The sequence below is a fragment of the Astyanax mexicanus genome, chromosome 12 (assembly GCF_023375975.1).
Source record: "Astyanax mexicanus isolate ESR-SI-001 chromosome 12, AstMex3_surface, whole genome shotgun sequence".
Classification (NCBI taxonomy): domain Eukaryota; kingdom Metazoa; phylum Chordata; class Actinopteri; order Characiformes; family Acestrorhamphidae; genus Astyanax; species Astyanax mexicanus.
The window spans coordinates 9,851,699-9,877,156 of NC_064419.1; the positions used below are offsets into that span (position 1 = coordinate 9,851,699).

The 25,458-nt window shown below is 35.4% G+C and overlaps 1 protein-coding gene across 1 annotated transcript; it reads left to right on the forward strand.

Annotated features, from left to right (window-relative positions):
- The first annotated feature begins 5,884 nt into the window (after positions 1-5,884).
- bpifcl (BPI fold containing family C, like) lies at positions 5,885-24,338 on the forward strand. The gene is made up of 16 exons (XM_049486011.1): positions 5,885-6,003; positions 6,425-6,557; positions 9,392-9,503; positions 10,586-10,714; positions 12,290-12,442; positions 13,567-13,630; positions 14,733-14,793; positions 15,303-15,394; positions 16,333-16,509; positions 17,768-17,827; positions 17,954-18,121; positions 21,021-21,088; positions 21,205-21,247; positions 21,358-21,421; positions 21,538-21,614; positions 23,148-24,338. Exons 2-16 carry the CDS (start codon positions 6,452-6,454, stop codon positions 23,199-23,201), a joined length of 1,428 nt encoding a protein of 475 aa, XP_049341968.1. The 5' UTR covers positions 5,885-6,003; positions 6,425-6,451; the 3' UTR covers positions 23,202-24,338.
- The last annotated feature ends 1,120 nt before the right edge of the window (positions 24,339-25,458 follow it).

A 25,458-nucleotide genomic window follows, 5' to 3' on the forward strand; every position in this document is an offset into this window, starting at 1 on the left:
TACGCGGCTGGGGAATGCGCGGTTGGAGATGGTGATTATTATCTGATAACCTGAATTCAACTATAGGCTAAAGGTAGCGAGGTGTATAGGATGGTTGTGCATAAACATGGTACCTCAGTTATGCATGCAACCTGTTAATAACAGCAAGGCTTTCCATTCTATCTTGCGGTACAGAACTAAATTTCAGTGTCATGATATACAAAATACAACAAATCTGGCAAATTAATATGTAAAATAATATTAATCACGCAATAATTACTGTGCATCATTATTTTGCAAGAAGGCTAAATAACCAACAAAACAGTAATGAAATCGTTTTAAATATTTGAAAATTAACCAATAGCTTGAACAACGCCTGAATTGTGCGTTATTGCACAAAAAACGTTAGTATGTCAGTCATCTTTTTATATATTAGTATAGTATTAAGGTAAGGAGATATTTAGATTTTACTATGCAGTTGGCAACCTGCAACAATTAAAACAAAGTGGCCTTGTGTCCACCAGCCATAATATTACTGAACAAAATTAATTATTTGTAAAGTATGTGGGCCAAAATTTCTTTAGTGGATGGAAGAGGAATTTAGTTTTGCCGATTTTTGGCGGGAAAATGTTTTAGCGGGACAGATGTGCAGATCAAAACAAATAATGTCCGCAAAGATCTTTAGTTTAAGCTTAATTTTAAGTAAAATAGTAAATGAGCTATTAGTCTCTAGTCTTAGGCATTACAAGGCCAGGAAGAAGTTGGTATTGAAATATATCAGCCCTAAAAGCTATGCAATTTCTAAGTTAGCTTTGAATAGTTATGTGGTTTAAAATCTGACAGACTTTTTGGGACTTTTCTCAAAAAGTTCTTACAAAGATATTGGTAAATGATTGTGATTTTGTGTTCTCGCTGTTTTGACTAGACAGCCCTGAGTATGTAGTCATCTTACTTACTTACAATAATAAAATGTGCGTCAATGTTAAGTTGTTTGTTCTTTTGACTCCCAAATGCCTTCAGGAAATAAAATCATTTTAAAAGTTTTCATTTACCCAGGGCCGTAATATTTAAAAATCCATTTAAAATATGTTTTTGTAAAATATGTATATGAGGAGTAAAGGAAAGATGGAAAAATCTATAGAAAAATACAGTAAAGAAAAGCAGGCCAGAAGACTCCCCAAACACTCGCAAAGGGCCTGAAATATCTCTAGATGGGCTTTAAATTTGAGCAGAAGTTTTACACAGACTTTGCAAATTAAACTTAAAAAGCAATTTGTATTTTATTAAATGAAACAAATAATGAGGCCCGTACAAAATTAGAGCACCATAAGCACTGCAAGGCCGATTTCTAACAAGGTTTTAGCCCTTGTGTAGCAATCAGGCCTAAAGCATGTCACCAATTGTTAATAAAATGTGAGCTGAATTGATTTAGAAGCTTAAAATATTCTTTGACTCTTTAAAAACAACTCTTAGCCTCCATAAGCTTCTCTAAGCCAATAAGGATCCAAAGATCTTATCACAAAAGTAATCAGGACAGGGCAAATTCATTAGAAGGTGACAAGTTTATTTGTATATAGTGGTGCTTAAAAGTTTGTAAACCCTTTAGAATTTCTGCCTAAATATGATTTAAAGTAAAAAGTAGATAAAACAGAACCCAGTTAAACAAATTAAACAAAAATATTAAACCTGGTAATTTATTTACTGAGGAACATGGCCCAATATTACATATTTGTGAGTGGGAAAAGTATGTGAAATTCTAGGATTAGCAGTTAATTTGTAGGAGAAGTTTAAATCAATGAGATGACAACTGGCTGTAAGTGGGCGGAGCCTGCAATATTTAAAGAACAGGGATCTATGAGGACCTGTGTCAGCAGAGCCAGGACAAGGTAAGAAAAGTGCTGATTAGAAAACACAGGTTTATTGAAAACGGATCACAAAGGGATTGGTGTACACAGTACAGCAAGTAAACAAAAGGGCAGCAATAAATAACAACATACCAGAATGTAGAGTCAAAACCAGAGTCGTTACATGATAAGACAAGCAGGGGTAAAAGGGGATAAGGCAAGAGAGTAGTCAAAGCGGAAAGCAAGATCGGTAATTAAAGATCCACAACAAAACTAGAAGGCAAAGCAAGGAAAGCGTGTTGTAACAGAGCTAAAAAACTAGATAATACTCAGTGAGAAGCAAGGGAGGGCTATTTATACAGGTGAAAACAGGTGTGGTAAATTAACAATCAGAAGAGGGGCGAGGCTGAACTGCAGTGTCACCTGTTCAGCCGAGTCATTGTTGTCCATGGGCTGAGAATGCTGGGAAATGGAGTTTTTAGTAGAACAATTGTCCTGAATGGGCAGACTGACAGCGTCAGGACTGACAACCTCAGGAAAAAAGTTTTCATTAGGCTGGAGAAAAAGATACAAAACTGTATATAAAAAGATTGGACTCCACAAATGAACAGTCAGACAAATTAAAGTGTACAAATGGAGGACATTTTAGACCATTGTTCCCTTCCCAGGATTGGTTGACCAACAAAGATCACTCCAAGAGCAAGGAAAAATGTAATAGTCAGCAAGATCACAAAAGTCACAAAAGAAAGCCATTGCTCTCCAAAAAGAACATTGCTGTTTGCTAAAAAGAATAAAATAAAATAACTAAATGAGTAAAGTACTTAAAGTGCTTAAGGTTAAACAATTCGGAAAACACAGCTAAATCTATATATTTTCAGCCTATTTTTAAAAGGGGTTACAGTCTGAGCACATCTCACAGTGTCTGGAAGGTGTTTTCAGCTTGAGATTTCTACAGTGTAAACTGTTATTAAGAAATGGCTGTTCAGTGTAGCTGCAGCTTAATTTGAGATCTAAAATATTAATAAAATTCCTCATATGATTGCGAGAAAGGTGAAGCTTAACCCTACTGAATGACAAGAACCTGCATGATATTGTAGTCAAGTAGATGGGTTTTACTGTGCAATGTTGTTTCATAAAAAATAATCTTCATAGAAGAGTCATGAGAAAGGAAACATTACCTAGTAAAAAACGGTTGACATGTTCTATAGAACATTTAGACAAGGCAAAGGAGTTTTGGAAAAAGGGATCAGGGATAATAAGTCAAAATAGCTTGATGCTATGGACATCAATCAGCAAAGGTGTATTATGGGAATAAAATTAGAAACATTTAATTTAACATTTAAACACACACCTTGCCAACTTTGAAGCACCTGCGTCATGGTTTAGGATTATATGCTGACACAGGTGGCACTGACCGCTGTCTCTGGAGCCCTCCTGAAAAGAAAATCAACATAAAAACAAACTGTAAGTTATGAGGAAGTGAAAGTTGGCTTACATTTAAAATATATTTAGGCTGATGTGATCAGTTTCCTCTTTAAAAAGGGATGTTCAAAACCACTCCATCCATCCAGCAAATGAGACATGGGGAAAAAAATGCTTGTTTTCATAATTTTACACCAGTGTTGAAAATGGTTAACTATCTAGTTCCTTGTGATCAAGGCAATAAAGCCAATGGTGTAATAGTGTCTGCATACACGTGCAGTCAGTTTCCCATATATTTCCCATATCCTCTAAAACTAAAATGACCTTTTTTTAGGCATAAGAGAAATTTTTCAAAATTGATTCGTTGGTCTTTTATCATTGATCTGGACGATGATAATTTAATCTTTTTTTTTAATTTATTTAAGAAATAATTAAATTCCTAACCTTCAGTGCCATATAGGAGACTGGTTGCTATCATAGTTTAGCAGTGACAGTATTGTTACGTATTATAAAAGTACTGTCACTCTGTAATTCTGGAGGACGTATGACTGCTTGTCATACAGAATAATGCAATATTTACAATATACAACAATTTTACTTTTGTATAATAGTGCTGCATTTTATCACAAAGAGGAAGTCCGTAACCTTCAGCAGTAGCACACAGAATCGAAGAAACTTTCACTTTTGTTTCTCTGTACTGATTCAGTCTAGCACTGAAAAAATACAAAGTTTTCTTGATCTACTAGTCTAGTGAATGGATTGTATTGTTGTTATTGCTGTAACACACAACACAGGTAAAGCATTGTGCATACATTTAGATTTTAAAACAACAATTAAAGAACACATGTGGCAAAATGTGGTAAACATAAAAAAACAGTTTGCCCTTTACAATTCCCTGATCTAAACCTGATGAACTAAGATAGTGATTTGGGATGAGCTGGAGCTTTACAGCATGAAGGAATAAAAGCAGCTGCTATTGTTCAGCACCTCCAGGAACTCCTTCCTTCAAGACGCTGAGAAAAATATTCCAGGTGACTCTCCCTTACGAAGACACTGAGATTAAAATACTAAGATTGTGCAGATCTCTCTTTAAAGATAAATGTGGTGCTGAATTTTATTTTACTGGATTTTACTGGATTATAAGGCACATTATGCGACACTAGTAAAGAGGAACAGGTGTGTTGCCATATTTTCCTTCTAATTGAGCTTTAATGCTAAGATAAGTTAAGTAAACAAAACTGTAATAAAAAAAAACATTTTCCTTTAAAGTCAAACCAGCACTGGATGTTAATCTACACAGATTTCTCTCCCCTTTATTTGGGTGAGTAAAGTACTTTTGTTTATTTACAGTACATTTAGATTTGCAGATTTTCACTAAGGCTGAGTGCAGCAGCATTAGCATTAGCCACAGCACTACACTGAGGAACCCTGAGTGTTCTGGTAAGCCAGGGTGATATTAACTATACGACTGTAGCACTAAACACGCATGCTACAGTTGTATATACTCACCTCTGAACGGTGAAAGAGCTAGGGCTTAGTGAGGTTAGCAAATAATGCTAATACTGCTTCAGCAGTGCTAGCCAGTGTTAGCAGCAGGATACAGGCAGATAATACTCACCTCTGAATTTTAAAAGAGCTGTGGCTTAGCGCGGTTAGCGGCTAAAGCTAATACTGCTCCGGTCTCGAGCCTTGGTGCTGGAAAACTAAACTGAAACTCCTGTATAATGCTACACTTCAGAGGAGTGGCTTTACTGCTCTAAAGTATAAAACATGTTCTGGTTTGTTTAACACTGTAATGGATCCTCACAGACCAGAAATATGATCTGCTTTTATGTAATTAGCTGCACAATTCTAGCCAGATTCCACCCAGCACAGTCATTACCACCCATTGTCATTTCTTGTCCGCTTTATGTGGCACTTGGGTTTACTTCTATGCTGTAGTGTGGCACGGTTGGCAAGGTGGTGCCAATTGGTTATTGTTTATCTGCTACAGGGAGTCCTGTTCTATTGGAAATATTTCTTTAAAGGGAAAGGTGTGTGTGTGGGTGTGTATTTGCACATTTGCACAAGTAGCTTACATTTAGAAAGGGTTTCCACCATAGACTGTGTATAGCTGGACAGAGCATCGTCTCTCAAAAGTGAAGCCACCACAGGTCAGGTGCCCCCTGCTGTTCGGTTTCAGAAAGCTGTGTAACCCCACCAATCGCCATAGGTTTCAATGGCAAAACAGACAACTTTCAATCACGTTTTTTTTCCAATATACTGTAATTCTACCTCCATTATTTAAATGTAACAGCTAGTGTAACCTCTGCTTATATTGTCAAATTTTTATATCCCCACAGAATTCGTTTTTAAAAACGTTATTCAGCTCACATGTTGTTAAGTTGTTATGGTACAGACGTGACACTATGGATCAAGGTATTTTAAAAGCCTGCACTTTCTTCACATCTTCTGATTTCTTCTGATCAGTTTAGATACTGCTATCATATATTTTTTGACTGTAATGTTTTGTCATAGTGTAGCTCTACTATAGTAAGTTGCAACGGAACAAAAAGCAATTAGTTTAATGTGTTAAACAAAAGCACAACGGTACAAAGGTACTTCCTCTTTTCATATTTAGCCCACTTACAGCGAACTGAGTTTATGTTTCAGATCTTCAATTATTGAGGAAGTGGAAATAAAAGCGAGTAGTGAGCAGAACTTGCTGAACACATAGAGAGACAACCACAGAGACCCACACATCAGATTTACTCAGTCGGTATGGACTTTTGTCTTTTCTTCTTTTTAAAAGCAATTCGTTGCTGTCCAATGAAAAACACTTATCTTCAAAACAGCAACTTTACAGGAGAGAGAAAAAAACTTGTAAACTTTTAATGGAAGTCAATGCAAAAAGAGTTTATTTCGGGTAATTTTGAAGAGTTTCTATTAGTCCGTTCATCAAGAAATTTTGGCACAGTGTAAGGGACTGTTTGTCTGTTCAAATTGTGTAGTAAACTAAAAAATGGAGATAAGTGTTTTTCATAGGACAGCGACGAATTGCAACTTTTATTAATTATTATTCCATTAGGTTACAATGATTATATGTCTTAGATAACGATTAAAATAGACAAAAAGATTCTATATATGATATAATCTCAGTTTTAGACAATACAACTACATTACATTACTCTCTATTATAGCTCTGTACGATCTGTAAGCGTGTTGTCATGGTGAAGATGTGGCTGATTGGACTTGTGCTGATGAATATAATGAACACACATGCGGAATATTCTGCACTGCAAGCAGTTCTGTCACAAAAGGGACTGGAGAAAGGTAAGACCTTTTACACTCTTATATTTTACACACACTGAAAAAACAGATTGTGTTTCGTTTTGGTTTAATTCATTATTTTTTATATGGTGATACTGTACAGCACAGGTGCATTTAAAAAAATTCAATATCATTGAAAAGTTACTTTATTTCAGGAATTCAGTTCAAAATGTGATACTCTTATATAATATAGATGTATTAAACACAGATTGATCTATTTTAAGTGTTTATTTATTTTATTGTTGATGATTATGGCTTACAGCCAATGAAAACTCAAAAGTCAGTATCTCAGAAAATGATAATGTCATATAAGATAATTTTGGCAGTGTGCCAAATCCTGCTTGAAAATGAAATCCACATCTCCATAAAAGTTGTCAGCAGAGTGAGAGCACTTTTATGAAGTGCTGTAAGATTTTCCGGGAAGACATGGCTATCCAAACTCTTTGTGTCTCTCCACTCTTCCTCCAGACTCTGGTCCCTTGATTTCCAAATAAAATGCAAAAAATACTGATGGTATAAAATATGTAAACGGAAGTGGATGGTTTGCTTTTGTTGGAGCCTTATGTTTATTCTGTCTGAGTAAGGCTTTTTTCAGACGTTAGATTTAAAATTCTGCTGAGGATTTTATTGCATTCACTGATATTGATTACTAATGTCAGGATTTTGGATGATCACCTTCCCACCACCTCATCCCCAACTCCTTAACTTACTCCTCAAGTACTGAAAGGAGCTCAACAATTCGAGCGAACATACTTCCACAGCTTTACAGCTCAGTGCTTTGGTGTGGCATGGTTGGCATGATGGTGAAAATTGGTTATTGTTTACCTGCTACAGGGAGACCTATTCTTTTGGAAATATTTCTTTAAAGGGAAAGGTTTGGGGGTGTGTGTGTGTGCGTTTGCTCATTTGCAAAAGTAGCTTAATGTATTTAGAAGGGATTTCAACAAACATTTAGACATACTGTGTATTTGTTTGTATTTGTTATGAAGTATTTGTTGTATATACTATATATTTATTTTATTAAACTTTAAAAATAATAAATCTGCTAACTAGCGCACACTAGCGCATTGGTAATGTTATAATATGTCAATTAAAAATATATTAGTTACTGTATAAGTTTTTTAAAGATTTTTATATTTTTAAAATAACATCTTGTTAAGTGTGACTCCACAAACTGGCATTCAATTAAAAATTGTATATTTATGACATTTATTACAGTCAGCGGTTTCATTTTATCATGTAACATATATAAACATATAAATATTTTTTAAATTAAGGCCTTGATCATTGTTGGATTGTTGTGACTGTTGATTTGCAATTTTGCAACTAGATTTTTTAACCCTTTCAGACCCTGCATCCTTTACAATAGACATTGCATACTTCCTTTTTTTTAATGTTGTGTTGCACACAACTCTAATTAAAAGTAACTGTTGTCTATCAGAATAGGGCATGAACCAGCCAGTTAATAAGTTTACAAGCCAATGAAACAGTAGCTTAGCGCCTCAGGCAGCTCAGGCATTAGAGCAGGGCAGCACTCAGAAGCCAATGAGGCAAAGTAATAAAAGCATACTTTTGCTAAATTTAAGGCAACTTAGAGTTTATTTTACTGTTTGTGACATAAAAAGGTCAATATCAAATATAAAATAAAATTGTTGGCTTCCAATACAATGGACAATAAATAAATAAATAATTCAGTTGACTGCATTTAGCTTATCTTTATATGAGAGTAATAGATTCTTCTTTTGTGTGCATTACATATGCAAACAGCACTTTTTGATATTTTCCCATCACTGGAATATACAGTAACTCAGGTCTGAAAGGATAAACTAAATATACAAACATAAAAAATCATGGCACCCACTGCTCTGTGGCTGCTGAGAAGTCTGAGAAGTAAAAAAAAATATTAAGGTAGTGAAACTGCTAGACCTTCAGCCTCAAGCACAGTACAGACTGACTTAAATAGACATGTGATTGTGAAGACTGTGGGACTGAGCTTGGGGGAATTTACCTTTTCTGCCCTTATCATTCGTTCTCAGACAGCAGCACTTCCTTTGCTGACATTTAATGTTTTGTTGCCTGATTGAGTCCAGTCTCTGAATTAAAATAGCCAGTGTGTAACATAACAAAGTAACATATATTTGTTTGTATGCAAAAATTGCATTTTGTTGAAGTTAAAGAGGCAAACATATAAAAACACTTATATTATTAAGAAGAAATCAAACCAAGCTAAACTGCTAGGATCTTTGCACCAGGAGAGGCATAAAGTTATCCAAAAGCAGCGTGTAAGACTGGTGGAGGACATAATGCCAAGATGCATGAAAACTGTGATTAAAAACCAGGGTTATTCCACAAGGATAGATTTTTTTATTTGGAATTTTTGGAGAAATGTTGTCCGTAGTTTATAGAATCAAACAATAATGTTCATGTTAATCACACATATACCTATAAATAGAAAAATCTGAGAGACTGGTTCAGAAACTGAAGTGGTCTCTTTTTTTTCAGCTGTATTAGAAATGATTTGACTTATTACAGAACCAATACCTGAGGATGTATTTATCATATTCTGGAAGAGCATATAGTTTGGGTGGTGCTGGGCTACTGCTCCAAATGATGTGACACACCTTTCTCCATCTTAGATCACATAAGGATGTGAGACAGAATTCTTTTATCTCCCTCTTGTGTCCAATTGTGAATAATGCACTTTGTACCTTTTTAAACATATCTATTGAAAGTTCTGTGAAATTATTTCACTTAAACAATAAACTATTCTGCTGTATTGGGAATGTATTGGGATCTGTGTGGTTGTGAGGCTGTTTTCGTCCTGTGTGTGTGTGCAGTTGCTCACTGGTCGACTGACTGGCTGCAGAATGAGCTCAGCAGTATTGAGCTCCCAGAAGTCAGAGGAGGGGTGAATATTGGAATTGGCACAGTGCATTATGTTCTGCATGAGTAAGTACTCGGGGCGGTGTAAATTCACCTGTTAGTTCTTGAGTAAGAAGGTTTTCTGATGAAGACCCAGATAACAGTTTATTTACCTGCACAATCTGCAATGAGACAGTCCTGCATGCAATGTTAATGAAATTAGCCATTTAATGGGTTTATTTGGAAACTCTGTAGTACATCTAAGACAGGGGTGTCCAAACTGCGGCCCGTTTCTTTTTTGGAGCGGCCTGCGAGGTATTTTAGAAATAGAATGAAAGTTGGCCCGCTGTTAAGCAGGTTTTTATAATGTGAGATTCAAAGTTTGAACGCTAGGTGTCAGAAACGAGCCAAGGAGTCTAAAAGCGCAGAGATTGCGCATTTCTAGCGCAGAAAAACGGAGCAAAAGAGTCTAAAAAAGGAGAGAGTGCGCATTTCTAGCGCAGAAAAACGGGGCAAAAGAGTCTAAAAGCGGAGAGGGTGCGCATTTCTAGCGCAGAAAAACAGGGGGAAAAGAGTCTAAAAGCGGAGAGAGTGCGCATTTCTAGCGCAGAAAAACGGGGCAAAAGAGTCTAAAAGCGGAGAGGGTGCGCATTTCTAGCGCAGAAAAACGGGGCAAAAGAGTCTAAAAGCGGAGAGGGTGCGCATTTCTAGCGCAGAAAAACGGGGCAAAAGAGTCTAAAAGCAGAGAGAGTGCGCATTTCTAGCGCAGAAAGGAGTTTAATACTAAGAGATATCATGAAACTAAACATCAATTTAAAAAATCTTAGTTTACACAACACTGTCAAAGATAAAGATAGTAAGTCAAGTAAAATGATGTGTAAAAGAAATAATCAGGAAAAAAGTATTATTTAAAGTGTTATATTTCATTATTTGTTTTATTACAGAGTGTGGCCTGTAACTTCAAATATATTTCTCCTTCTGGCCCCCAACCAAAAAAGTTTGGACACCCCTGATCTAAGATCATAAACAATGTATTTTTTTGTTCTTTTTTGACTGGAAACTCATTTTAACATTCTTCTCACTCAGTTTTTCATATACATATAAAAACACAGCAATTATATTACATTAAATCACAGTTGGATAAAAGTGTCATTATGATAAATCCTCAGCATGTCCATTCAGCGCTGTGATTTGCCGGAGCCATCAGTTGCTTTTTCAGAAGGAACTGGAGTATCTCTGCAAGTGAGTGGACTCTCCATTGCCATCAGTGGACACTGGAACACAAAATTTGGAGTCATGTAAGCAAAGGGATTCACACACATTGTATTCTATCACATTCCATTGTGCTATATTTGTGTGCAGTTTCACCAAGCACCAAGCACCACCACATTGTCTCTGTAATTTATTTAACATTATTTATGTAATTATGTATTCATGTCACCCACCATTTATGAGTTTAGACACAGTATACTATCAGTTGACCCACGGATTGAACCAAATCAAGAGTTTGCTGTGCTGTGTAACATCAGTATAGCCTGAAAATGTACTATTTATTCCCCAGTCCACACAAGTTGCAAAATCAGCCCATATTAAATGCCCATTTTATAGATAAGAGCTGTAGAGGGTAGTTTAGTGTGTAGTATTTATTATACTCTGAAAGAGCAGAAAGTTTAAATTAGATAAAGCTGGGATACTGTACTTCAGTATCTTCATTTTACTGCATATAAACTACAAATGTTCCATTTGGTGGGAGGGGAAGGTCTTTCCATCTCCAGGGTTACCCATCACATGACACAACATGTCTTGATTGGTTTGACTAATTAATTTCATGTTACGTACGAAACACAATCATTATTAGGAAATTACCACATGCCTTCTGGACATTTCAAGCCAGACAAGGTGTACTTTTCTTGCTGTTACGATAGCAAAGACACACTGACGCCCTAAATCAATCTGCGCCATGCACAGTAAACAGCTCGCCTATAGATAAAAGCTAATAGCTAAAAGAGGGCTCTCTACAGTCATTGGCCCACACTGATTTTTGAATGAGACTCATGCCATGTAAATTAAGAAAGAAGAAACTGTGTTTTTTAAACAGTTTACATTACGCCCTGCCCCTGTAATACCACGTACTATAGTAATATTTTGAGACTGTATGACATACAGTACCAGTCAAAAGTTTGGACACACCTTCTCACTGAAAGTTTATAAATTTTTTATTGTTTTTCCTACATTGTAAATGAATACTTAAGTTATCCAGACTATGAATGAACATTATGGTGCAGCTTAACATTTCTAATATAAAAAAAAACTCTCTGAAGCATTTAGGTGCTCTAATCTGAGATGCTGTTAACTTGTTGTTCTGAGGCTGGTAACTCTGATGATATTATCCTATGCGGAAACTCAAGAGGGAACCCTTGATCTTCCTTTCCTGGGGTGGTTCTGATGAGAGCCAGTTCCATCATAACGTTTTATTGGTCTTTGCAGTGACTGCACTTTGGGATACTTTCAAAGTTCAAAAAATAGTATGGCTTGACTGATCTTCATTTTTTAAAGTATATTTTCTTTATTTAATTGAGTAGTTCTCTCCATAATATGGATTAGAACATTACTCAAATATTCACTATTCACTGTATACCTGTAACTCTACCTCTTCACTACTTTACAACTGATGCTCTCAAACACATTAAGAAACAAGACATTAAAGTAATTAACTCTTGACGAGTTCAGCACAGCTGTTAACTGAAAGCCATTGTAGGTGACTCTACCTCATAAAGAGAAATTTGTTGCTTCCTAAACGATGTATAAATGGGTCAATGATGTGAACAACACAGATACTGTAATTAAAAGTCTATTCTACATCTCTTATGCAGACATGACAGCGGGTGGTTTGAAATCGCTGTGTATACAGTCAACCTCAACACAGTGTTGCAGTTGGGGAGTGATGAAGAACGGCTCTCTATTTCCACCATCATGTGTTCTGCTGATGTGGGAAGTGTGCAAGTAAATTTCCATGGAGGTGCCAGGTAAGTTCACAAGAACCCTATTTAACCACACTCAGGTTTAATACAGAAAACAACAAGCCAAGACTTGTGATTTATAATCTGTTTCAGAAGGTGGTGTGAAATAAATTAGATTTATAAAATGAATTACATGCTCCACCTGACTGTAAGCCTGGATACAGTGAATTTGAATTTTTCCTTTAATTTGAGGACATTAGTTGCCTTAAAACTTTTAGATAATGTTTACTGAAAACCCAAGTGAATTAACCCTTGTGTGGTGTTCATATTTTTGTTACTCGTTTACTTTGTTACTTGTATTTAATTCAGCAAAATTAAGCAATTTTACATTAAAATGCTTTACACATGCTTGCTTCATTTAAATTGCAAGCAATATAAACAGCTTACATGGTTAATATTTGCCCTTTACCTTTCTTATGTTACATTTCTTTCAAAAAGTGCTACTCTTTTTTTTTTTAGTTTTTTAATAAAATGTAAAAGAAAATGAATTAAACTCAAGATATGAGTAGAAAATTTGTTTAGTTTCAAATTTACAAATGAAGCAATGTTTATTAGCCCTTGGCCAAACATACTGTATGTAATATAAATGTGTAGGGGGGGGTGTACAGTGTGTGTTTATCGAAAATGTGTTTTGATATATGTTTTTCACAAAAAATGCGCCAATGCCAATGAGTTTGAGTTAGAAAAAATATTTTTTTAGTATCATTTGATAAAAAATGAAAACGGGTCCCACAGACCCGAACACCACACAAGGGTTAAACTTATACATTGGATAATTTGGATGGAGATAAATTGAACAGTATAGCCCACAGCTAACACAGAGTCTGTGGCTCAAAAAATGATGCTCTTAATGCCTACAACACAGAGGCCAGGCAGTTAATCATATAGATAGCCTGTGGAGAAAGACTACACACTAACTCAACATTAAAAAGAATCAGTTTTGACTTTAAATTCAAATCAAATTGTGACTTTACTGTGTGTAGAGAAAGCTAAATGAAATCCTGGGTGCACCTTATATTTAAGATGGCTAATTTTTGCTTAATCATGTGCAAGTTTGTTATTTTATTTTGCTTTGCAGTTCAACTGTGTTGTGCTAAGTAACTTTGTCTTGTTTTCCTTTCCACCCACAGTTTTATCTTCCAACCATTTGTAGATATTTTCAGTGGGCAAATCGCAAACGAGATCCGTGTACAGGTAGATATATTTAGTCAAATTTGTTGTTTCCTGAGAAAATGAGAAAACATGGAGAGAATATAAAATTATACATTAAATTAAACAATCAACACATAATCTATCCATTTTTAATGCAAATAAATAAAAATGTTGTCAAAATTGTATTCTTCTGCTTACAATTCATAATAAACAAGGCTCCAGACTACCTATTTTCCCAATCATCCCAGGCCAGGACTGTGCCAGAGCTAAAGAACTAAAAAATCACCCATCCTAATATATGTAACCTTACAGTTGTATTTATTTGTGTATTTTTCTACTGCCATAATGTCAACAGTTATATTTTTATTTTTGCCCTGTTTGGCACATTTAAATATATCTACATATACTCATCTTAAAAGCACAGTACTGCTAATTACCAGCAGGTGAAAGTGGTTTCCCTACTTACTCTTGCCACTTTTGATGGTACACTGTTGACTAACATGGCAATATATTAACCACAATTATTTCCTTCAGGGTCGTTTTCCTTTAGCACTTTAGGGGTATTTCAAACAATCTGATTGGCTCTATGTTAAAAGGCAGAACTTTATCATTATTAGACTTTGAAGTATTAAGAAAACCCCCTGTCATATTTTAACCAGTAAATGGTCTCCCAGGACACAGCTTTTAATCAGATTCACTGCACACAAATTCTCTTTAATATAGCTTTAATTTAGCTTTTAATTTTAGCTATTTTAAATCCTGTGTGCTATTTTGTGCCCTGCAATGGATTAAAAATCAACAATGAGATTGTTCCTTGGGCACAACTATTGTTTTGTCTCAGCATATAAAGAACAACATAAAGAACAACAACAAAAAATAATAATGATTAAATACAGGCTAATACAATAAATCACTGGCAGCTTTATCAGCACAATAGTTGTCTGCTTTATCTCTATGTGGTTAATATAATTTGATCTTTGTTTTCAACCTTTTTGAACATTGAGTTTACAATTAATTAATGTTTAAACAGGTGAAATAATTTTTTCTTTTCATTAGATTTTATATATACTTTATACGTGTTCTGTATGAAATAGCGTCAATAAAAACACATAAAATGCCCATATATATGTTCTCCCTCTTCCAGATTTGTCCAGCGTTCAAGAAAGGAATTGATGTTCTGGAGAGACACCTAGCAGCAGTGCCGGGTATTGCAATTAAAATATAACATAATAATAAAACAGCAGCAGAGCATTGAGAGCATTGTGGGATAATAGTGTCCAGTTTAACCATACTAAAAAAGACCTGCTCTGAGAACATATTTGGATTTGGATATTTAAGTACCAGTAAACTCAACATTCACACTTTTATCAATACTACACACTACATACTCAAACACTAGTAAGTATTAGTAACTAGTACACAAGTGGGATGCGCACCCAATATATGCTTGACCTCCTAATTAGGAGGTTTAGATGTGTTGGACTGATGTTGTAATGTAGTAACATTTGTGTAGAACATTTTCCTTTGTAAAATATGAAAAAAAAAATATTTTTTTTCAGTTAGAACTATAAAAAATCAATTCATATAATAAGAATATTAATACTAACAATACATTGGAGAGCAACTGATATGCAGTCAGATATTAAATGTTAATGCTATGTGTGTGGTTTATGCCTGGTTATTTATAAATAATGCTGTTGTCTTTTATTTACAGCTGCCCTGAAGGTGGATCCATATGTATTCATGAACATTTCTCTGACAGACTCACCGCTGGTGGAAGACAGTGGGCTTGGATTGAATGTCACGGTATGATTTTCCAGCCAGTAAACATTAATAGGGGGTTTATACCCCTCCAGTCCATGCCCATGCGAGTCTTATTCTATTGGCAATATTTCTAGTCATGTCTACAATTACTACAAAAAATTAAAACAGTAAAAAATCAGAGTTCATTTGCTATAGAATAAAATATTATAAAACTATATATATGATTCCACTCCCTACAGTATTATTTATTTATTTAAAAAAAAAAATACACATATAGTACACATTTATACATACAGGTGCATCTAAAAAAATATGAAACTCATTATATATAGATGTAATACACAAAAAGTGATCTATTTTAATAGTTTATTTCTTTTATTGTTGATGATTATGGAAAAATCAGTGTCTCAGACAATAAGAATATTATATAAAACCAACTGGTTCTTTTGGCAGTGTGGGCAGTGTGCCAAATGCTGCTGGAAAATGAAATCTGCATCTTGATAAAAGTTGTCATCAGAGGGAAGTGCTGTAAAATCTCCTGTTACAGACAAACTGCACTGACTTTAGACTTGATATAAAACACAGTGGATCAACACCAGCAGATGACATGACATCCAAACCATCACTGATCATCAGTTTTTGCATAAATTTTACGTTTCATTTGGAAATCAAGGGAGCAGAGTCTGGAGAAAGAGACACACAGTCCAAACTGCTTGAGGTCTAGTGTGAAGTTTCCACAATTTCCACAGTGATGGTTTGGAGAGACATGTCATCTGCTGGTGTTGGTCCACTGTAAGCCATAATCATTAATAATAAAATAAAAAAATGCTTAAAATAGATCACTTTGTGTGTAATACATCTATATAATAGTTTTCACATTTTTTAACTGAATTACTGAAATAAAGTAACTTTTCAATGATATTCTATTTTTTTTTTAGATGTACCTGTATATACTTTGTCTTGTTTCTTTGTTTTAACAGGGTGAGTTTTACAGCATCAGCTCCCCGTCAGAGCCGCCGTTTTCTCCTGACTATTTTGACCTGACATGGCAAGAGAACTTCATGATGTCACTGGGTGCATCTGAGTTCTGCGTGAACTCGGCAGCTTATGCCTATCACACTGCTGGAGCTCTGCAAATACGCATCACTGAAGACATGGTGAGCATATAGTTTTAATTTTTTTTTTAAAGATATTTAATGTAGAGTATAATCATATAGAAAGCTGCTTTAAGGGTTATTAGGGGTTTGGAGAGCAAAAAAACATTAAATAAACCTTAATGGAAGAAAAACAACCTTTGAACAACCTTTATTCAACATTGCCTCATAGGTATCGGTTAGTGTTGAATCATCTGAATCATTGAATCAATGTTAATTTAAAGATTTTAAATGATTGGACACTCATAATGTACACTTATAATGAATAAAGGAACAAAGATGAAATAAATGTTGAATCAACATAGAATAAAAGTGCATGAACAAATCAGGTCTGACCCTGGATAGCAACACTGTTTCTATGCATTAACAATGGAATATTGAGCATTGTCTTAACATACGTCTGCTATTTGAGGACTTGTGACAGCCAGATTTCGTTCCAGACATTTAAAAAATTGTTTTGTTTGTTTTGGTTGTATTACATCTTTTAATGTTGATGAATGATGGTTGTTTTTTAATGATGGGAGGGGAAAAACAACCTTTAAATCACCCTTATTTAACATCTACTCATAGACTTTGAATGATTGGAGCTCTTGTACACTCCCCCCAAACAATAATAATAATTATTATAATTTTTATTTAAATGGCCCTTTTTACACCGCAATAACATAGTACAAGATTTAGGATTTCTGGAATATACAAATATAAATATGTAATGTAGGTAAAGTTTAATAAAAACAACACATATAAAACCATAATATTGACTCATAATAATAACATTGACCATAATAATGACTGTAAGTCACGCCGGCCAGACACACGTGAAAACCAAACACACAGCAATAGATAACAACATACCAGAGTGAGAGCATGCAAAAAGTGTCATACACGGGATATTCAAACAAGAAAAAGGACTAGGCAAAAAGAGAAGTCTAATTACAAAATAAGGATCGACAATGGTAAACTAAGGGCAAGGAAAATGAGTAGCCAAAAATACAAAAACGAGTCAGAAACCAAAAGAGCAATAAACAAAGGAAAACAATGGGTAAATATACAAACAGGACCAGGTGTGGGCAATCAGAAGCTTGGCGAGTTTGAACGCCGCAGCGCAGAGTGATCAGCAGCGTCCGGAAGGTCTGGTGTTAGTGCCTGCTGGGAGTTGAAGTCTCTAGTGTGTGTATCAGAGTTTTCATAGCAGGCAGACAGAAAACATCAGTACTGACACTATATTAAAATTATTATGCTTCTAAAATATATTTTGCAGATCCCCAAGGCCTCTCCCTTCCACCTGAACACAAGCGCCTTTGGATCACTGATTCCCCAGGTTTGTGTGTATATTCAGAGTGTCTTATTTAACATGGAATTAAAAAGCTAATTTATCTTTTAACCAGCATGATTAACTGTATATAAAAAAAAATCGTATTTTTTTATTTTGTTATTTCTTCTGCAGCTTCCAAAGCAGTATCCAGACATGCCCATGGAGCTGCAGCTGTATACCAGTGAGACTCCGCTGATTTCTTTTAGTAAAACAGTGACAAGTGTCCGGTTGTTGGCCTCAGTCAAAGCCTTTGCCGTAAAGCCTGACTCCGGCACAGTACCTCTCTTCAGACTCGACATAGTGAGTTTTTCACCTTGCTTTCATTTTGGGGAGAATAAATATTTCTGATATAGTATGTTCCTCTGCATACACATACACAGAATTCGCTCCTCGACTACTCATTCTTTATTTTTATTTGGTTGCAATATGTCAAAAAAAGGTACACTCCTCTAATATAACACAGTGTCAGCCCCATGCCCTGTACACTTTCTTACTTTTAATAGCAGTTCTGTATCTTTCAGCTTGTCCAGAAAAGCATGTGAACATCGAATTACTGAATTATTCGCACTATAAGGCATGCGTAAAATCCATAATTTTTGCCAAAAATCATCAGTGTGCCTTATTTTACTTATGAATTTAGCCACTCTGCAGAAAGACAGCGTTATACAGGAGTTTCAGTTTAGTGCCTCCAGCACCGACACTGAAGCAGTATTAGCATTAGCTGGTAACCGCGCTAAGCTTTAGCTCTTTTGCTGTTCAGAGGCAAGTATTTTCGACCAGTAGCCTGCTGCTAACCCTGGCTAACACTGGTGGAGCAGTATTAGCATTAGTCACATTAGTTACATTAGGCGAAATGCTAGCTACATCACCCTGGCTTACCAAAACACTCAGGGTTCCTCAGTGTAGTGCTGTCGGGTGACATTAGCCTCTAAACACAGCTAGTGCTAGCTGTTAGCTGATAAGGCTAATGCTGCTGCAGCCAGCCTTAGTGAAAATCTGGAAATCTAAGCTTACTGTAAATAAACAAAATCGCTTTACTGACCCAAATAAACAGTTTTCAGGAAAGATATCTGTGAAGGTTAACATCCAGTGCTCATTTGACTGAAAATGTTTTTTTTTTTTTTTTTTTAAGAATTACAGTTTAGTTTAATTAGCTTAGCAGCGAGACCTGCTGAATTAGAAGAGAAACATGGCGACACCCCTGTTTCTTACTAGTGATGCATAATACACCTTATAATGTGAAAAATACGGTACACACATCAACTCAAAAGTAGCTCCTTTTAGGGGCGGCAATATGAGCAGGAGGTTGCAGGTTCGAACCCCCGCTCATGCAGCTTGGCCATCAAGCTGCCGCTGCTCAGAGAGAGCAAAATTGGCCCTGCTCCCTCCGGGTGGGTAGATGGCGCTCTCTCCCCAGGGGAGGGTGATGTCCACAGCACAGCACAGGGCGTCTGCAGTGTTGCCAACTTAGCTACTTTGTCGCTATATTAAGCGACTTTTCAGACCCTCTAGCGACTTTTTTTGTAAAAAAGCGACTAGCGACAAATCTAGCGAGTTTTTGTGGTGTTATTGGAGACTTTTGGCGACTCTGAGATGAACACGTGCTCTTCAGTTACTGTCTTCCACGCTGCAGCGGGCGCTGCCGTCAGCCCCGCCCCACACCACTCACAGTGCAGACCCACACTCTCTCACACTCAGAGTACCCACACACACCGCTCCACGAACACATTGTAAATGAATCGCGCGTGCCCACAGCCACCGCTGACTGACCCCGCTCTGTATTTACAGAGCAGAAGTATAAATATTAAAGTGTCTTCAGTGTAACACGAACAGAAATCCCTTAATTTAATTCACACAGTCTCAATCATTCACTCACCTCATTCACCACATAGCCTGTCACTCACCTCCTCCACAGTGTCTGCCTCTTTATAAAAAGCTAAATATCTTTTGAACCATTGAACAATTTGTCTATGATAGGTTTAAAAATAAAGAAAACTTAAGAAAATGTAAAAAAATAAAATAAAATAAAACAAATCTAAATACAAAGCTAAAAAAATTAATAAATAAAACAAAGCTAAATATCTATTGAACCATTGAACAATTTGTCTATTATAGGTTTAAATATAAAGAAAACTTAAGAAAATGTAAAAAATAAATAAATAAATAAATAAAACAAACAAACTAAAAAAACTGAAAAAAAAAAACTAAAAAAAAACGTAGAATAACAGTTCCGGCTGCTCTTATAATAACATTTAAGAACATGGCAAAAAACTAATTTATGTAAATCACGTAAAAATTAAGTTATTGTAAACAAAAGTGACGTCCTATTTAAAAAGCAACAGAAGTTGTTCATTTGTAACATTTCTAACATATTTAAGGTGTTTTTTACGCACTTTTTTCTCTCCCACATCCTTAATCCTTTACAGCTTAAAAAAATGTATTATGCAAATTAGGTAATGACGTCATTTAGCGACTTCTAGCGACTTTTACAACAGCCAATAGCTACTTTCCTTACTGTGGAGTTGGCAACACTGGGCGTCTGTGAGCTGATGTACCGGAGCCGAGTCGCTGTGCTTTCCTCCGAGCGTGCTGTGATGCTGCTCGGCAATGCTGCATCAGCAGCTCGAAAAGAAGCGGTGGCTGACTTCACATTTCATGTGCTAGTCTTCACCCTCCTGGTGTGTTGGGGCATCACTAGTGACAGGGGGAGTTCTAGTTGGGTAATTGGCCGTGTAAATTGGGGAGAAAAGGGGGAAAAAATTAAAATAAAATTATATATATACATAAAAAAATAAAAGTAGCTCCTTAAAAGTGTATTATTTGCTTCTGCAGAGCTGTAGAAGATCAGAACCATTTAACCATTAAAATAAATTTAAATATAAATGAATGTTTTACATTCTATAGAACTAGTTCTGACCTGATTTCTAGAACAAAATGTTAATAATAGTTATGAATTTTTTGTTACATCATTTATGTTACATCATGATTTTATTCTAGTCATGTGCTTTTTATCACAATAAGAAACAAACATGAATGAACTGCTCACTGAATTTATATAATTTAAGTTTGAACTTGGTATCAATATTTAAACATTGGTCTGGGCTCTTATTGGATATAATTTAGAATTCATTAATTCTGTATCTCAAATATTAGCTCTATTCCACTCATTGTAACTGTAATCTACTCTGATCTCTTTAAGGAAAGCTCTTTCAGTGCCAAAGCTTACATCGAAAAGGTGCTGGTGAAGGGAGCTCTGGAAATGAAAAAGTAGGTAGACAAGGCTTGTGTATATGTTTAATCATTTTTTTTTTCTTTTGTAAAATGTTTTACTGAAACTATTAAGAAATGACAACCTCTACTCTTTATTTTTTGAATGGCTGAAGTCTTACTGTGACTCTTGGAGCAACTGAGATTGGACAATTCTCAGTAAGAATTTAGAAACACTATGAACAAATATACCATTTTAATAGCAAGTTGATAATGCAACTAAACTTGTGTTATCATAATAATAGTTGTTATTTATTTATTTTTTTTAGATCACTCCGATTGAGCGAGCACTGACGTTAGGGATGAAAGCGTTCGTTCTTCCGAAGGTGAATGGTAAGGAGAAGTTCTACATACAGCTCAATCTTTTAAATGCGAGTGAATGTCTTGAATTATATTTATATATGATATTAAATTTGTAATCTGATTGCTCTTTTGCTCTTTTATTTCAGCCCAGCTAAGTGAAGGCATTCAGCTGCCCTTTGTGAAGGGCTTCGGCCTCAAGAACGCAGTGATGGCCATCGAAGATGTGAGTAAAATAACATATTTATGATTTGCTATAAAATAATACTTTTTTAGCAACTTTGTCCAAAGTTTCAACCACTCTGAAGCCCTTCAGACACTTCTGAGATAGTCTGACATGCCTTGACATTTTTAAAACTTACACCTACCTAAAATAATTAGTTCCCAAAGTGCTACACATGCTTTTAATCAGCACAAACTCACCAACAAAACAAAAAGGTTGAAAATAAGTCATTCGTATATATTGGTAATTTGACTCACAGACTGAAACATGCTTCTAGTTTCATATGCTTTTCTGACAGTGAGGTAAAAATATGTTTACATATATACTACATAAATACTATAAACATATGGAACAATGGCACAATGATGTAGACTTGGTATTGAATTTGCCATATTGTCTAACAATTAAGAGTGTGAAGAGATCTTGTGCCACAAACAGCAGCACTGGTTAAATACTGTGTTCCATTAATCCGGGTCCGCTGAGCCTCTAAGGTATGTAGAGACTCATGTGTGTAACACGGAGGAGGGGGCCGGATGCAAATGCAAGTCAAATTTATTTTTCGACATAACAAAAAACAAACTAAAAACTGAGACAAAGAAAATAAACACTAACAGTTAAAAACTATAAAACAAAAGATAAACTTCCTTGCTTGAGAAGCAAAGAATAAAACACTATAAAGACAACAAACCAGAACGGTAGACCTAAAATAGCAAACACACGGGACAGGGTCAAATAAAAAGCACGACAGAGAACAAAGGAGCACATGGGGGATTTATACTCAGGCACACACTAGGGACACCTGTGGAGGTAATGAGGGGGCGGAAGTAACAAATGAGACACAAGGTGATAACACTAATGACTAGGGCAGGGCTAGGGCAGGGCTAGGGTGGAGACAGGATAATAACAAAACAATGCCTGGGAACACAAGACAGGAAAACAGATGGCAGGAGCACAGAAAACCAAAAAAGGGGAAAAACACAGGACAGACACAGGCTAATGTGTGTCAATGTGAGATCATACAGGAGGGAAGTTGTTGAGCTTACGGTAAAACCAGCTGCAATACTCGCATTCTGTCCTGTGTTTTATTGCATATTATAAATCATATATAAATTATAACCACAGTAAACAAATTATTGACATCATTACAAGATAATGACTTACAAATGAACCCACTACTATGTCAATGATTATATTAAATATAGAAAATAAAAATAGCCCCCTATTGCTATATATTTCTGGAGCATATATGAATTATAAACTGATAATGTTTAATTATACTGTTCACTGCATTAGATCTTACCCCGTGGTGTGGTGGCTGTAAACGTGCCTGGTAAAATTAAAAAAATTATTTTATATTGTTAGATGGCCAAAGACATGTTGAACTGAATCAGTATGTATATTGAAGACAGTATTCACTGGAAGGCAATAAATTTTAGTTTTTTTAATGGTTGAAAAAAAAAAAAATCTTAGAACACATTAAACTCTTATACCGGACGTGTTGTGAAGCTGCATAACAATTCTTTACTCTCTTTACAGGGTTTTGTTGCAGTTGCTGCAGATATTAGTGGCCCCGATGACAACACCCAATGATCTGAGTTATGAACTATTATCTCATACCCAGTACCATCAAGTATTCCAGTAACACTTTATTTTGAGTGGATATTTGTCAGTATTTACTCTCCTAGCAGAGTATCAGTATCACATTAACCCAAAACCTTATCCTAATCTAAAACTCAACCCAAAACCTAATTCTGACCTTAACCTCAATCGAAAAACCTAATTCTAACCTCATCCAGGCCCTAATTTCACCTTAATCTCAATTTAAAACCTAATCCTAACCCTATTTTTGGCCCTAATCCTAATTTTAACCTTAATACAAACTTAATCACAACCTAATTTTTGGCCCTAATCCTAATTTTAACCTTAATCCAAACTTAATCCTAACCTAATTTTTGGCCCTAATCCTAATTTTAACCTTAATCCAAACTTAATCCTAACCTTACCCTCAACCCAAATATTGGTCATATTTTAACCTCAATCCAAAACCAAATCCTAATTTTAAGGTCAAAGCAAAACCTAATCCTAACCTTAAAGTCAAAATAAAACATAATCCTAACCTTAACCCCAATCCAAAACCTAATCCTAACCTCACTTTTACCCTCGTCCTAAATTTAGCCTCAATCCAAAACCTAGTCTTAAAATTGTCTTAAAACCAAGACATAATCCTAATCTTTAGTCCCCCCTCTTAATCTCAGCACAGCACAGTTGAGATCCAGTTCCAGTAAGAGTGTGTGCTGAGGATGGTGAGATGGTGTGTTTTAGACCAGATACCTAATCAAAGATTTCTCAGGCCAAATGGATCCAGATATAAATTTATACAATCAAAATGAAAAATAACTGAATGTTGTTACAGAGAGTCTGATTATTGTTCATTTTATTAATAAGCACCACTCAAAATAAAGTGTTAACTCCTTTTTTGTCATAATGAAAAATGATATTTCATCACAATTTCTTCATAGATGCTTTATGTTTTACTTTTGCACTAAACAGGGACGTTTACTGTTGCACTGATCAGTGAAGATATAAAGTTAAAGCTCTGCTGTTGCTGTATTTTTATTCCTTAATTGTTTAGATTTTTTTAAGCTTCTGATAATGAAACCTATGTTTTAATAGAACTGGCTAAAGTGCAATAAAGATCACAATGTGAATAAATCAATCTGCACTTTTGCTATTGCTGCCTTGTTTACTCATTACAGTGACTTATAAGATTCCTAATAATGAACATTCACTGATATAAAAACATAATCTCTTCATTACTATAGTAACATATTTCCAGACCTGCTCATGTGTAGCTGTTAAATGTGTTTAAAGGTACACAACAAATATACTTACATAAAATTATACATTAAGAGTACTGTACCAACGGGTGAGTTGGGTAGACACTATTTACAATATAATATATATTATATACCATCAACATTAATATAGTGTTGAATAAACAAATAATGAGAATAATGGTAAAATATATTTTATCAGAAACATTTGCATGCAGAACCCCTCATTATAAAGTTTTTTCCCAGTTTGAGGAAATACAGTAATATGAAAAAGTTTGGGCACCCCTAATAATCTTAATCATTTTTAGTTCTAAATATTTGGGTGTTTGCAACAGCCATTTCAGTTTGATATATCTAATAACTGATGGACACAGTAATATTTCAGGATTGAAATGAGGTTTATTGTACTAACAGAAAATGTGCAATATGCATTAAACCAAAATTTGACTGGTGCAAAAGTATGGGCACCCTTATCATTTTATTGATTTGAATACTCCTAACTACTTTTTACTGACTTACTGAAGCACAAAATTGGTTTGATAACCTAACTGAACTTCATAGCCAGGTGTATCCAATCAAGAGAAAAGGTATTTAAGGTGGCCAATTGCAAGTTGTTCTCCTATTTGAATCTCCTCTGAAGAGTGACATCATGGGCTCATCAAAACAACTATCAAATGATCTAAAAACAAAGATTGTTCAACATAGTTGTTCAGGGGAAGGATACAAAAAGTTGTCTCAGAGATTTAACCTGTCAGTTTCCACTGTGAGGAACATAGTAAGGAAATGGAAGAGCAGAGGGGCAGTTCTTGTTAAGCCCAGAAGTGGCAGGCCAAGAAAAATATCAGAAAGGCAGAGAAGAAGAATGGTGAGAACAGTCAAGGACAATCCACAGACCACCCCCAAAGAGCTGCAGCATCATCTTGCTGCAGATGGTGTCACTGTGCATCGGTCAACAATACAGCGCACTTTGCACAAGGAGAAGCTGTATGTGAGAGTGATGCGAAAGAAGCCAT